General features: G+C 28.0%; 1 protein-coding gene across 1 annotated transcript; it reads right to left on the bottom strand.

Annotated features, from left to right (window-relative positions):
• Window positions 1-311: 311 nt before the first annotated feature.
• On the bottom strand, window positions 312-14,840 carry LOC105456928 (nucleoporin NUP2-like). Its single transcript, XM_011701313.1, has 16 exons — window positions 14,664-14,840; window positions 11,308-11,448; window positions 10,464-10,521; window positions 10,128-10,198; window positions 9,250-9,426; window positions 8,041-8,139; window positions 6,814-6,912; window positions 5,999-6,097; window positions 5,829-5,927; window positions 4,601-4,699; window positions 4,311-4,409; window positions 4,128-4,226; window positions 3,034-3,132; window positions 2,308-2,412; window positions 1,649-1,908; window positions 312-619 (listed from the first exon to the last, which is right to left on the bottom strand). Exons 2-16 carry the CDS (start codon window positions 11,414-11,416, stop codon window positions 536-538), a joined length of 1,656 nt encoding a protein of 551 aa, XP_011699615.1. The 5' UTR covers window positions 11,417-11,448; window positions 14,664-14,840; the 3' UTR covers window positions 312-535.
• Between the last annotated feature and the right edge of the window lie 1,141 nt (window positions 14,841-15,981).

Consider the following 15,981-nt stretch of genomic DNA (forward strand, 5'->3'; position numbering starts at 1 on the left):
AGGTTTGCAAGAAAAATGTTTATATGAAATTAAAAATTATGGTTATATTACTGCGTTATATTAAATGATTAATCGTAAGATAGTACATACAATCGTAAGATTAGTACAAGTTTTATATTATATTGTACATACATAAAGTTTCTTTACATTAGTTGAAGTGCAAAAAATTACCGCACAAGTATTAGATTTTCTAAATAATATCGAAATTTTCAATGTTATATATGTATATACTATATTATCTTAAATTAAACCCTTTTATTTACCATTATTTTAATATAATATGTTTTAAATAAAATATTTAAATTTCTTTGTTTTGTATAATAGTTTTAGCTATAAAGCATAATATATTTTTATTTATTCTGCCGATGTTTTTCTACAGAATTAATAGTAATTAATAAAACAAAGAAACGAAAAGAAAAAAAATAAAACTTGATTGTTTCTAAAATTTGTTGATCATTAAATAATGGAAAAGAATATACGTCTTAGTTGACAAATATATTACTAGTTGTCATTAATATGATGAATATAATGATAATTAATAAACTGTGTCCTTCAAATTACAAATATATTGTGAATGCCTGATGCCAAATGTATGCGCAGGGGCAATGTCGAGAAGCACCTAAAATACGATAATGATTATATTATTTAATTGTATTATTAATATATAATTAATAATTATATATTATTGTATACTGTTACATACTAATTTTCTAATTATAAAATGTGCTAGAATTACAAGGGATGGACAATAATGTAAACATTTGGGAAATTGTTTATACAATTGTTTTATTAATATTATTTTATTAGTAAGAAGTTGTGGCCTATCATTTGTTTTTAATACAGATTTTATTCTTGTTAAAATGGAGTCATGCAATGCTCGAATAGTCATCAATTGATGTACTATTTTTTTAACAACATTTTTCAATTAAAGGAGAAATATTTTCTCATTCTATTTTCCAAAATTATTCTTTGTTCTCCAAAATTTCAACAACCCACTCGATTGTCACGATAAATTGAGATGACTGAGACTTAACAAAAGTTTCACTGATTTTTATGTCAATTTGATATGTCACTCCCTAGTAAAAAAAAACTATTAGCGCAGTAAAAACACTACTGAAATGTAGTAGTGTCACTGCTATAACAGCAGTACCACTACTACATTTCAGTAGTGTTATCACTGCACTAGTAGTTCTTTTTTACGAGGACTGTGATATTACTCGGGATCTTTCTTGATTAGCACAATCGCCGGACTAAGAAAATTTAAATATTGAATCAGCAGTTGAAATATTATATCAGCAGTTTGAAGAGCAGAATGAGAAGCAGATTTTCTCCTCCAAAATCTCTAATTGGAAGCTTTTCTGTGCTATAGAAAAACAGTATTGCACAAACATATTGTACTGGTGATTGTTCAATTGTATGACTCTGTAGAGTTAAGAATAGATTCTACATTGAAGACAAATGGTAAGTTTCTTATTAATGTATGTATAATAATGTATTTTCCAGGTTTCATATTATTTTATCCCTTGTATATCTTTGTATATTTTATTTATCTACTGTATTTGTATATATTGTATGTTTATATACATATATATGTATATACATACATATATTTCAGTATATAATATTTTGATTTATTTATATGCGATACCTTTTCCGGACAGTGCGCTCCAGGTCCTGGAATTTGCGAATGATCGTCGGGCTGCGGAAAACGTGCGCTCATACTATATGCTGGACTCTTAGCTCTGATTGCATCCGGTTTAATGCTCTCGTACGCACCCGGTCCGGGTACGAGAACACGATCATCCGTAAAGACTTTTTGCCTACCGGATATCGAATACGCGGGTGCCGCTTTCTTGTTACCTTCTTTAGTTCCGCCGAGAGCGGAGGGAATGTTATAGACATTGGGTGCTGAAATTTGATTGATCTGTTTTCTCAGAATTTATAATGTATTTTTTTTTCATTTTATTCCATATAAACAGTTTCATCCACCATTTACGTCGTATTCTTTCTTAATGCATTTTTTTGTAATACAATTCGTAGTGTATCTTCATGTAAAATTACATCTCTAACAAAAATTTGCATCTCATTAAATTTTACAGAGTGCAATAAATGTACGTATAAATTGTCACAAAATCGATAAAGACAAAATGATTAAATACAACTAGTTATTTACTGTAGGAGAAACTAATTATTGTGATTCTGTATTCCATGCATATCACTAAATGTGAATAAAATTGCTACTATTTATGTAACATGCTTTGTAACATGCATCATATTTACCGTACATACATCGAATTGATTATTTACCTGGAATATCGCTTGGTCTATTCAAGGCCGGTTTGAAGCCGAAAGTAAATTGCAATGCTTTCTCTAACAAAAGTATTGCCTTCTCTGGACTGTATTCGCCAGGGCCTACAATATTAATTGAATGATAAATTAAATTAAACAATAAATTGTTGATTAATAAATGATAAAAACTTAGGTAAAAAATTATAATATCGACAATATTTATAATATTTCTAATATTTTTAAGAATTTATCATATTTTCAATTTATAAAAATTTCTAAAAAAAAATATCAAACTTCTTCGAATTTTATAAGTTTTCTTTAGAAATTATAGAATAAGAAATCTTAGAATACTTAGAATTTACATATATGTACAAAAGAAAAAATGCAGACTTCCTTACCATTTCTGAAAAGTGTTCCAATTCGTATAAAAAATCTGAGCAATTTTCTAAAAAGTCATAAAATTTATATAGAAATTCTGTAAAATGATGTAAAGAATTCTAAGATAATTTTTTATTAATGAATATAAAGTTGGAATATATTAAAGTAAGGAAATAATCAGGAAATATTATGTATTGTAGTATTTTGCGTTACATTGCCCCGTGTATCTGTACGCGAATTGATGAGTTGCGAGTATAGGATATCGAGATTTTCGGATCTCAATAACGGCTGAACCATTAAGTTTTAAGTAAACTTAATTGATATCAGAAATACCGGTAAGGATATAAATATGTATAATTAACCTACCTGGTATAGTATTCTTTTCGCAGACTTCAGTTTTAACGCCAAAACTATATTGCAGCGACTTAGACATGTTTGTTTTCTCAGGACTGTATGTACCGGGAGCTGCAAAATGAATTGTAAAATGCTTTTGTGTATTCCTGAACAGTATTAATTACACAAACCTGCGAATTAAGGATATTGAAAGTTGAGAATTATAAGCGTTTCTTACGTAATTTTGTATGCTATAGTTGAACATCTGGTCGCAGAAATTGTCTATCGCGTAAAGTTTTTGAGATAAATGAGATAAAATAATCCAATAAAAATGACATTGACTATATTTATAAAAATATTACAGAGAAAACAAATTATTTTCAATATTTTAACCGATGTATTCACATAGTCCTATCTCTTCAAAACCGATTTTTGTTTGCCAATGTGCAATTTTTTTTCAACCAAAAGACTGGTCAGAAAATACAAACTTTTAAAAGTGTAGAAGTATAGCCTGTTAATAGACTGAAGGAATTAGACTATGAGAAGGTCACTTAACATAAAAATCAAAATTTGACTTTGATTTTTAAGCTTACAAAAAGATTACAAAAAGATATATACATTATATATGTGTATTCTATACTCCTATACGTTCAAAAGTTCATAATTTGTAACTGGTATATCTCGGCAAAAAAATCGCACATTGGTAAACAAAAATTGATTTTTAAAGTGGAAAGATAGTACTATATGAGGACATCGGGTAAAATATTAGAAATAAATTGCTTTCTCTTTAATATGAATTTTTTATAAAAAGCCAATTTTTACATACTCAAAATCGTTATTTTTGGATTACTTTATTTATATAAAAAATTTGATGCGATAGATAATTTCTGCGTCAAGATTCGTGTTCAGCGCACAAAATTACGTAAGAAATCACTTATAATTCTCAAAAAATCAAAACCTCGCAGATCTATGTTATAGTTATTACATTTAATCCGTGCACAAGTTTTACTAGGCATCATATTACGGTAACATACACATATATATATAGACATAGATATATATACATACAGATATATTATATATGCATATATATATATATATATATATATATATATATATACAGATACCTGGTGTATCCGCGGGTTTCTCAGCGGGCCCTTTACCAGTCAAACTATATTGCGGCCCTTTGTATAAATTTACTTTTTCTGGACTATATGTCCCAGGCGCTACAAATAACACACAAATATACAAAATAAATATACAGTAATGATCATATATAATATTATTAATGACGTACACGTTAATTATACCTGGTGTATCACTGGTTTTTTCCAAAGGAGGTCTAAGTCCGAAACTATATTGCGGCGTGGTGTCCAATTTAACTTTTTCAGGACAATACGTTCCTGGCGCTGAAAATTGCATGCTGCTACTTACACGATATTCATAAATTTATTTAATACTAAATATACAAAATTGTTTGTTTTTAAATTTTATTTATTTAATACGCATCTGCATTTTGCAAAATAATTGTATGCCACAAATTACGATTGATGTAAATGGTTTGTACCTTATATGTACAAATTAGAATTTTTTTTTATACCTGGTGTATCAATGACTTTCTCCGTTGGTCCCTTGCCACTCAAGCTGTATTGGGGTCCTTTATTCAAGTTCACCTTTTCCGGACTATATGTACCAGGCGCTAAAACAGAAGAGCACATATTTAACAGAGATACTTTTTCTCTACATAGTTTTGTTATAAGTTCTGTTACTAATTGTACTCGTAAGAAAAATGGACTTATTTCATAAAATTTTTATAACTAAAATAAAAAGTAATATGGAATGTCTACTCATTTTGTTTGAATTGACTAATGCTTAAAATAAAATTAAAAATGTTTATCTTTTCTTTGACTTTACAAATTTCTTCAAATAGTCGGGTTTCAAATTCTCGCAACATGCAGAATCTCGATATATGTTGTCATCAGAATCTTCAGAGCCCTGATATGAGGTTTTTTGTACATAATTTAAACAAAAACAATTAGCTTTTTGTTTAAATTTTAGGAAAAGAAAAAAAATTCAAATTTCACTAAAATATCGGAGCTCTAATTGTAAGAATTCATTTAGTGAAGACAGCGTCGAGATTCATTGAGGTTTTACGTGCTGTGAGAATTCGAAGTCCGTTTGAAAAAATTTGTAAAGTCAAAAAATGGACATTTTTATATAGTTACACGATTATTTTCATATTGGTCAATTTAATAAAATGAGTATTACATCATGTTGCTTTTTATATTATTTAGGAAATAAATCTATTTTTTCAGTAATGAAATTTATAGCAAGACTAATTGTAACTATTGTAAGTGGGCATACAATAATTATAGGGTGCGGATGTTTGGACACGATCCCGGAGCGCGCGCGGAGAATCGCTGCGTACGAATTAGTCGGATGTTCGCTGAAGTGAGATTGCATCATTTCTCGAAGCTCAGTTTTATAAATCATAAATATTTTTGTCAATTTCAATTGAAGCCAATTTTTCACCTAAAGATTTCGGCATTTTGAAGAAAAGCGTTCTCACTTGATCTCGAATCAATAAAAAAAAATACAGAAAATAATCTCCGCGCTTTATTTTCATTGACTAGACCGCGTGCCAGCCAAGATACATATCAGCAGATATCATATTCGGATAGATCAGGCTTCAAGTTTCCTCGAGAAATGTTCTTATCTCATTTCAGCGAACATCCGACTAACTTGCACGCAGCGGTTCTCCGTGCGCGCCTCAACATCGTGCCCGAACATCCGCATCCTAACAATAATAAATAATTCATTGTATATACCTGGTGTATCGTTCGGTTTTTCCACAGCAGGTCTTAATCCAAAACTGTATTGCGGTGATGGGTCCAATTTTACTTTTTCGGGACAATATGCACCTGGTGCTGTCGAAGAAAAATCACTGTTGTATTTATTTTATTAAAGGATCATCGAAGTTCGTAAAATCTTTATCTACCTGGTGTACTATCGCACTTTTCAATTCGGCTTTTGCCGGATAAACTATACTGTGGACCCTTCTCCAAATTCACCTTCTCTGGGCTGTACGTTCCGGGCGCTATTATATATCGGAAAAAAAGAGGAGACGTTATAAAATAAATAAAAATGGACGCCTTTATATAACGTAAATGCGAATAGAAAAATTAAAAATAAAATATCCGTTTTTCTCTTCAAGATTTCAAGAAGAGCATCGTGTGTCACACTCCGGTGAAAAGAATTCTTATACGATTTCATAATATTTTTAAGAATTTATCATATTTTAAATTTATGAAGATTTCTAAAAAATACCTTAAACTTCTTCAGATTTTATAAAATTTTTTCAAAAAATATATAACAAGAAAATAATCATAAAATATTTCAAATCATATTCATGTCTAAAAAATTCTAGGAAAAATAGACTTTTTTAGCATTTCTATATATAAAAAGTGTTCCAATATTAGAAGTCTGAGAAATTCCCTAAAAAATTGTACAGAAAAAAATTATACAGAAATTCTGAAAAATTTTGAAATTTATACCTATTATGAAAATTCTAAAAAATTATATAAAGAATTTTAAGAAAAATTTTCAGAGGACATCTAATTACTTGTATAATTAATATTCTTTATAATCTAAAACTGCTTCTATTTAAAAGAGGAAATAAAATAAATTAATTATACAATTCAGAGTGAAAACAATGTTGCAAATTTCCAATCTATGTATGTATGAATGTACCTATGTATGGATGTATGTATCTGTCTAGCTAGAATTTTATTTTTCATCTTTCTTGTATTATACCTGGTGTGTCGATCGGCTTATCAAGCAGCGTTCTAAGTCCAAACGTGAACTGCGGTGCGCTGTCTAGCCTCGTTTTTTCGGGATGATAAGTACCTGGAGCTAGACACTTGTCGACTAAATTTTACAAGTTCTTTTGAATGGCAATTTTTTATTTGCATTATTGTCAAGTCTCTAGGATTAATATACACGTGGAGAGTGATATTAACGATGTAAGATACGGGGATCTAACATATATTTCACGAGACATGCACCAATATACTTTATTTACGACGATAAGCGACACTACTATCAACAATTTTACATGTATGCGACTACGTGTCAGATATGCTATAAATTTAACGCGCATTACACATTTCTAAATATCAAATTGCGAAAATATACGTTTATTTACTGACTACATTAATTGGTCTATATTAATTGCACAATTACTTTTAGCTACCATCCTAAACGTCACACGTGCATAGTTATTACTGTAGATTTTAAGAATAGAATAGAATTCAGAGACAGAAAGTGGAATATTGAAAAGTAAAAATTGTTGCTCTACGATTTCGTAGTTATAATTAATATACCACTCTGAGTTTACAGTGCTTGATAAAAGTCTCAAATTCATTACGTGTTCATATCGCTAAGTTACGTGAGTCCTAAATGTTTCTATGTTTAAAGAAACCACTTTTTGTACCTAAACAGCAATTCTTCAGTGATAATAGTTTTGAATATCAACTTTTGATGCGATAATTCTCAAATGAAGCCCCATAGTTAATCAATCAATTAGTTGACATGGCATCGATTTTCCTAAACATTATTGCATCGATGTAATAACGTAATTGTATTTCTCTTTATATATGTATATGATTTATGTAATCATTAATTATTAAAAACTGGAGAATATTTTTACAGCTTCGAAAAATTTGAAATATTCTGCTATGTAATCAAAACGAGAAAATTATTTCAAATAGATAAAATCAAATGTGACATTTAGTAATTATTGCACATATAATAGTAAGTAATTGAAAATAATACGATTTAAAATGCATTTTTATATTGTTATAACACATATAAATTTCATTATATAAAATTGCAATTAATATGTTACCTGTAGCCATTCCATTTATCCTTGTATTACCGCTTCAAACCTATGTATTTTTCTCATTAGTTTGCCAAGGATTGCTATTAGCACACGAATTACTCGAATCACAGCTACATGTATTTAATCGACTGTATAATTACCGGGTGCAGTATCGCTCGATCTTCCCAACACAGCTTTTAAGCCGAAAAATGCTGCTGCTCTATACAGATTCACGATTTCGGCGCGATAATTGCTCGGTGCTATGATCGAGATGCAATATTTACATATGTTATAATATAGATTGACATAATTGAATTATATACGACGTAAGTGGTGCTTTTCAATTATCTGTTCGTATAAAATTTCTCAATTGCAACAACTACAATTTTTAATGACAACAAAGAAAAGTCGTCGATACTGGCGAAAGTCTTTTAAAGCGATACCTCCTTATTTGTCGGAAACTAAATATTGCATTTTATTAATATTGATATAAACGTGATCTAGCTGTTTATTAAAGAAGTAAAAACTCATACTTGATATATTTATGACTTTTGTTTCTGTAAAATCAGTTAAAAACAAATTCTACAAATTGCGAAAATAAAATTTTTACAATTTCTTTTTGTAAATTGGTAACATTTAAATAATAGTAGATATTAATAGTAGATATCAATAGCAGATATAATAGTAGATATTATTAATAATATTAGCTTGTTTTACATACTAGCTTTCTAAAATTGTTTTATTTATATTTTTCTTTTTCTTATTTTTTTCATAATGCGGTTTTAAAATTTTGACATAAAATCGGGATGCAGAGTAAACAGCACGGGTGGCGATCGATCACGTTGCGATTGACTACCTAACTTCTCTATAGATCAGCAGTTATTTTAGGATGTTTACTAACGTATTACATCACAACTGTAATACATCACAATGAATTTTTATCTACTAGGTGTACTAGTCACAGACAAGTTTAGTTAGTTAGAACTCTGTCTGTAACTATATGTAACGCAATTTCTAAAATTGTAATACAGCAGAACATATTAAACAAAGAATAAAAAATATATACAAATTTATAGAGCTAATTGTCATATAATAGAGCTAGTTATCATATTGAAAATAATATACCTAATATGAGATTATAAGAAATTTTCTATAAAAAGATACAAATATACCTAATAATATACCTAATATGAGATTATAACAAATTTTCTATAAAAAGATACAAATATCTTTTAGTACATTATTAATTCTATAATAAAAAATATCTATATAGTTGCAATGTATTTTTAGCTTTACGTCGTCATCCCAAAATTTTTATATACATTGCTGTCCCATTATCTGAAAATTGTGTCATGTAGATTTAAACTTACCGGGTGTACAGCTGATCTTCTCGACTTGCGTTTTAACACCAAAGGAATATTTCGGCGAATTGTCTAGAATTATCTTTTGCGCCTTTTGTGGATTGTAATCGCCCGGTGCTGGTGTAATTTCCGGTTTCGTCGATTTCGTTCGACCGTATAGCGACAAAGCAGGTGCGGCATCCCTTCCTAGAAGATTTTTAAACTGTGATATATTACATTATATGACATTTTGTTATTTTTTATTAATTTTAAACGTGAATTTAACTTGCATTAAAAAAAAGGAGAAAGTATATGTATACTTAAAATAAAATAATATTTTAATTTTTAATTCTAAGATTAGAAATTTTCATACTTGATAATATAAAGTTTGCGAGAAAATATGTAGATTGTATAAATAGAGGAAAATATTAATTGAAAATTATCATGTGATTTGATAAAATGCATTATTATCTATAAAAGCAGGTCGACTTTAAAGAAGTTGTACACGTATCGATCGTGTCGGTTCTATTCAAGCAGCGAAAGCGAAGGAATTTCGTGAACATTGGCCATTAAAATGTATCATTCTTATGGAATATTGGCGGTTAGGAGTTTGGTCGATATCTTGGCCGACGGAACTTGCAAGTTCACGAAGCAATCACGTATTCATACGATACCTTACTTTGTGTAATATCTTATTGTTGTTATCGTATGTTGTCTATATTTTATGATAAAAAACATAATAATTATCGTACATTATTTATTTCAAACAAATGTTAAGTAATTTAAATAAATCTGTTATAAATAATATCTGTATATTATTATTAACAATATTTTTTTGAAAAAATTTTTGTTAAAATTTTAAATAAATATTCTGTCAAATTTGGTTTGTGTCATATATATGTATTTACCTTTTGCGCTAAGTCCAGAGATATTATATTGCCCAGGACCAGGTCCAGCGCTATTGCTTTTCGCTGCATGTCTAATAAATTTGCAATATGTGAGATTAAATGTAAAACCAAGTTATATATTGCTTGCCTAAATTGGAGAAATTATAAAGTATATTTTAGAGCTATGAGATGAAATTACAGACACACACAGCTCAGTTTTCTCAAATATAAAGATAATGCAGTATTAAGGTATTCTCACAGTATTAAAGTATAAAATTGATAAAAAAATTATAAAATAACACTTTAATATTAAAGATTAAATTTAAATTTATTTTAAGTTTAAATTATTAGTTTTACCTGCTGCCGAAGGAGAATGCTGGTGCCCTTCCTCGTTTAGAATCTGTAACTGTTTTTCCTACAAAGTATTGCTATATAATAGAGTATAATATCGTATAATTATTGCCACAGCTACGTTACAGAAGATCTGATAAGTACTAATTAATAAAAAATTGAAAAAAATCAAGCAACATTATTACTACAGTGTATAGGAAATAGACGGTCGTTCCGTCAATTATAAAGCACCGTCATCGCATGTAGTTCGTAAATCATAAATACGTAATGATCGGGATGCATTCATGCAGATCACGTTGTAACAGTATGCTAATTAATAAGTTCAACTGCGTCACAAGAGTTTTGCCGATGAATCAATTCTCACGATAAAGAGGAAATTGTTTTTATAATATTATGCTTTTGGACAAAAAATATTCTGTAAATTATTATTAGAAATGTAAAGCTAATAAATTATAATTAGTTTACAAAATCTTTTTTATTTTTAAAAATATTCTATTATCAAGCGTTCTCGAAAGATTAATAAATACTCTAATAATTCTAATAATTGAATAAATGTGAGGATTGAAGAAAATTTTTATAATTTATAATATACTATGAATACAATTATATATAATAAATAAATTATATAAACTGTATAAAAATCATAATTATAATAATTATAGAAAATAAGAGAAAATAAGATATAATAAATTTCTAATTATTACACAATTATAAGTAAAACACAAAGAGAACCACTTTTAATGTAGCCAATTATTATTTATTAATAATTATTTAATAGTATTGCACTATATTTTTGTATGAAAAATGAGTCTAATATACTTATATCTACTTTATATAAGTACTTACTTACCTATTAACGATGGTAAAGTTACACATGCCGGTCCCGGGCTGCTATATTCGGCGGCAATCGGACCTCGTCTTTTCGTAGGCGTCCAGGGTCTTTGTGTCATTCCAACCATATTGCTCAAAGGAGTATTTATTTCTTTATTTTCTGCCAAAATTTATAATATGATTATTCTGCGATTGTGATAAGAATAGCTATTGTCGAAAAGATAATTGTATTAAATATGAGGACAACTGTTCTATAATATAAGAATAGTTTAAATGTCTTTTTTTGCGCGCAATACAGTTTCAATATGCTTTGGATTTTCAAAAAAATTAACTTCGAGAAACCGAAGCTATACAAGAAATTTTCTCTATTTCCGTGCGCATATAAATATTTAAATGCGTCCTGGTACTGAAACGCGCATCTGTACTTTTTCAGTACCGACTTCTCGAACAAACGGGATTCTTTCTGGTAGACAACGAAATGCGTATACACGTCCATGAATTATGCAATGAAGGCGACCTCGAGTCTCGGGGGCACAGATACGACTCATGGCGAACCATATAAGAGCATGTCCATGATGGGTATTCGCAGCGATCGCCCACTGCTCGAGCTCTGGTCCATATCGTAAAGTACGAATGAGAGCTTTAAAAGTGCCCAAATATACGATAGCTGATGATGATTATGATGATGACTCATAGCTCACTTATATTGTAGAATATTTAAGTGTTCAACGCGCTAACTAATGACGCAAACATGACATAAAATGTACTATGGGCTTCATTAAACTTTGAAAAAATTCGAGCAATTTACAATTTTATTAGAATCTTTAAGCTTTTACAATTTAGAATAGCTCTTTTTCAAACTTTTATTTTTTTTATTATACGATTTTCACATTTTAAAGTAATTTTACATCTAATTTTGACTCTAAATGTCCCAGAGATCTATTACTAAGATTGTATACCAAATTTTTTAAATTTAAGAATAATATTATGTCTGTTGTATTCTCCTTATTGTAACATTAATTACGAAAAAAGATTTTAATTAAAAGTGATATTAAACATACTTTATTTTAAAATAAATAGAAATAAATTTTTTTCTTTCCAATAGTTTCTCTCTCCTCTCTTTCTCTCTCTCTCTCTCTCGCTCCCTCTGTCTCTGAATAAAATTGATATTTTGAAAATAAATATATAATGTACCCAGCGACGTTATTTGCCATTAATATTAGATCATATCCGATTTTAAGTATGATCGATGAAAAAAAATCCGAAGAATACTACGAAGTTAAATAAGCGTCGCCCACGATAAAGTGCTTTATGATGACTGATCCCCAATAATCACACACACCGAGTATGGTATAGATGCGTTTGAGTGTGTTATCCACTTATACCAAATTTACATCATCGCTAATTGTGGTAAAACAAAAGAAAGACTAAAAAATGAAGAAAAAATTATCTTGGAAAAAATGTAAAAATAAACGGAAAAAATAAAACTTTAATATTAAAATTATATTTTTGTTATTTACAATTAAAATTTCTTGTTTTAAAATTCTTTCTACATGAATCTAGCTTTTCTATTAATATTTACTATTTACTCATTAATCGGTAAGATTGAAACGTACAATATTGTTATTATGACACATAAATATTCATAAGGAATATAAATAACGTTGAGCGACATTATTTGTCTCTTTTCCATCCGCATATACTATATGTATCTAAATGACATCATGTAGTATGTACACTTATGGCAAAAACGTGATTGTCGACTACATTCGTGTATATCCATATCGAGATGACACGCGGTACGGCACAGTGTGTATCGATACACGCATGTACACGTGTGTATATGTAGCATTTCATTAGCCAAATACGGGAATGAAAGTAAAGTGGCCAATCGATATATAAGAGTATATACAGACTATATGAACGTATGTCCGATGTCGTGGTGTCACCAAAATTGGAGGAAGAGATTGCGAAATATTCGCAAACGCGAATCTTACAGAAAGCGAATGATTGCTACAAAGAATAATCGTATCTTTTCTTTGCGGTTTTTTATCAATCTACAAGTTACACATAATAAATGATAATATATGAGAAATGATTTAGTACATAATAAATATTGCAGATATTACGAAAAATCGACTTCTTTAATTTATTATTAAATTATAATAAATTAGTTTTTTAAATATAAAATAATAACAAACAGTTATAAAAAATAGTTAGAAATAAAATAAATAGTTATAAAATATGTATCTGTTAAAATAATATGCAGGAAAGATAACCGTGGCAAATTGGCGTTATTATCTTTATGATTCCAATGTCAATCTGATAAAATGGAAATTGTAACGCTGTCATATGTTATTATTTACTAAGCATTGCTAATTTATTTATTTATTTTTATATTGCACATTTATTGACGATAATATGAGACAAAAAAAATATATTTTTTCAATTGTACTAAATAGCTTACAAAAAATTTGTATATAAAAACTTGTTAGCACGTTTTTCTTTTTTCTCATTTTAATAGAATATTTTGTTCATTTTATAAATGATTATTTTAGTTATATGAGGATTAAATAACTATTTAAATTTTTGAAATTGAATATATGTAATACACGTATAAATAATAAGCAGCAATTCCGTTAAAGATACAATAGTAATATTACAGTATGGCAAATTTATAATATATACATGTAATGCGATAGGATTTTTATTTCTTTCTTCGACTTAATGTCAACATTACTGGAATCGGTAGAAACATTAGTATCTATACATTGTAGAGACTATTCTTTTTGAATATAATTTTTAACTAAATATTAATATAAAAATTATTATTAAAATAAAAGTTTACTAAAATAAAGTATAATTATAAATATTTTATTATTATTTGTTAATAATAAACGAAAACTTTCTACAATATTTATACATATGTACTTTAAAAAAAAATTATAATCTTAAACTTTTCAAGCCTACCTTATTTGACAATAAATCGTTTAAATATTAAATTAACTTAAATTTTATTAAAATATAACATATTTCTGTGATACACCTACAAGTAAAAAATGGTGCTGCCTAATATTCTAGACGCGATGAATTGATCACTATTATTAACATTATTAATTTTCAATATCAAAATATATATAATAAGATGTACAATTTTGTTTTCCATAAATATGTATCTTTTTATATCAATATTACCATTGATTATATACATTAACATTAACTTATTATATATTTTCCATATATTTTTGAAACACGTTTATGTTTTAATTTCTTCCCACGAGTTTCCGTGCAAAATTTTAATGTATAGTGTATTCGCATAATCTTTCATCATCACAGCAAGAGTAACACTTAACTTTACAAGATAAATTTACTTACTCGATACCAATAAAAAGTCTTCAAATAAGACAAGATATTCTCAGTGAGGTGAGAATAGCTGATAACAATTCTCCTGCAAATTGATTACACTGGCTCGATTGCCACCGATTGTATGAGATGTTTTTAACAGTTCGTGCTGAACACACCGGTGCGCACCTGAGACGCGTCGACTTATGACTGAGGAATAAACGTCAAGGTATCACGGCATGTACCTGTTTCCCGGATTCACGTTCCCCACCTTTTGCGGTTCGCAGTTTGATTGAGAGAAGCTGAAACGCAAGCGCGCCTGCAAATAGCTTGTCTTGCGTGTAGAACTGGAGTACAAATCGTAGTAAATGATGTATGATTTCAATGCAAAAACAAGATAAATCGAAGATAAAGTGCATTAATAAATTGTGTTTTACTCAAGTTTCTGAAATTAAAAAATGAAACTTACAAATTAAAGAAAATTTTAATTAAAAAATCTTCATGTGTAGCATAGACATATATTGTTATAAATTACATTCTATATCAAAATTATATTGTATTATTTGTGCAAAAATAAATATGTATTGCAATAAAATGTGTTCTTGAAAATATTAATTATCTATAACTTTCTTAATATATTTCTTAATTTTCTGAAAATATTTATTAATATTTTTTTTTCTTCTTATTTTGGATAATTTTTAGATAATCTGTTTTTTGTAAATAAAATTTTCAAAATTATTTTTTGATTAAACTAGCATTGGAAAAATACTTTTAAATTTTCATAGTACAGAAAAGTTTTTGTCTTTTGGAAAAAATAGAGGAATTAATGTTATGATGTAAAAATAATAATGTAATAACTGCATGCTGATATGACTGAACAATATAAAAGTTTTATATAAAAAATTCGATTTGCTTAATTTTTAGTTACATTAATTTATCTTAAATTAAAGCTTTCGTTATATAATTAAAATTAAAATTTAGAGTTCTGACACATAATACCATAGAATATCCATGTGTCAGAACTCTAAATTTTAATTTTAATTATATAACGAAAGCTTTAATTTAAGATAAATTAATGTAACTAAAAATTAAGCAAATCGAATTTTTTATATAAAACTTGTAACAGAATTGACAAAAATGACTTTTTGTCAATTCTGTTAATTTTTTTATCAACAAGAAGTAATTGTTTTTATTTTCAAAACAAGAAATTTTTTAATGCAAAATATCTAATAGAGAATGGCTCTTCGTTATATCATTTTATTATGATAGTCAGTAAATACTTATCAAAAGATAACAGAAAATTAATAGTCAGCACATACCAAAGAACGAACAATTTATCTCTTAACGCGAC

The sequence above is a fragment of the Wasmannia auropunctata genome, unplaced genomic scaffold (genome assembly GCF_000956235.1).
Source record: "Wasmannia auropunctata unplaced genomic scaffold, wasmannia.A_1.0 LD335477.1, whole genome shotgun sequence".
Taxonomy (NCBI): Eukaryota; Metazoa; Arthropoda; class Insecta; order Hymenoptera; family Formicidae; genus Wasmannia; species Wasmannia auropunctata.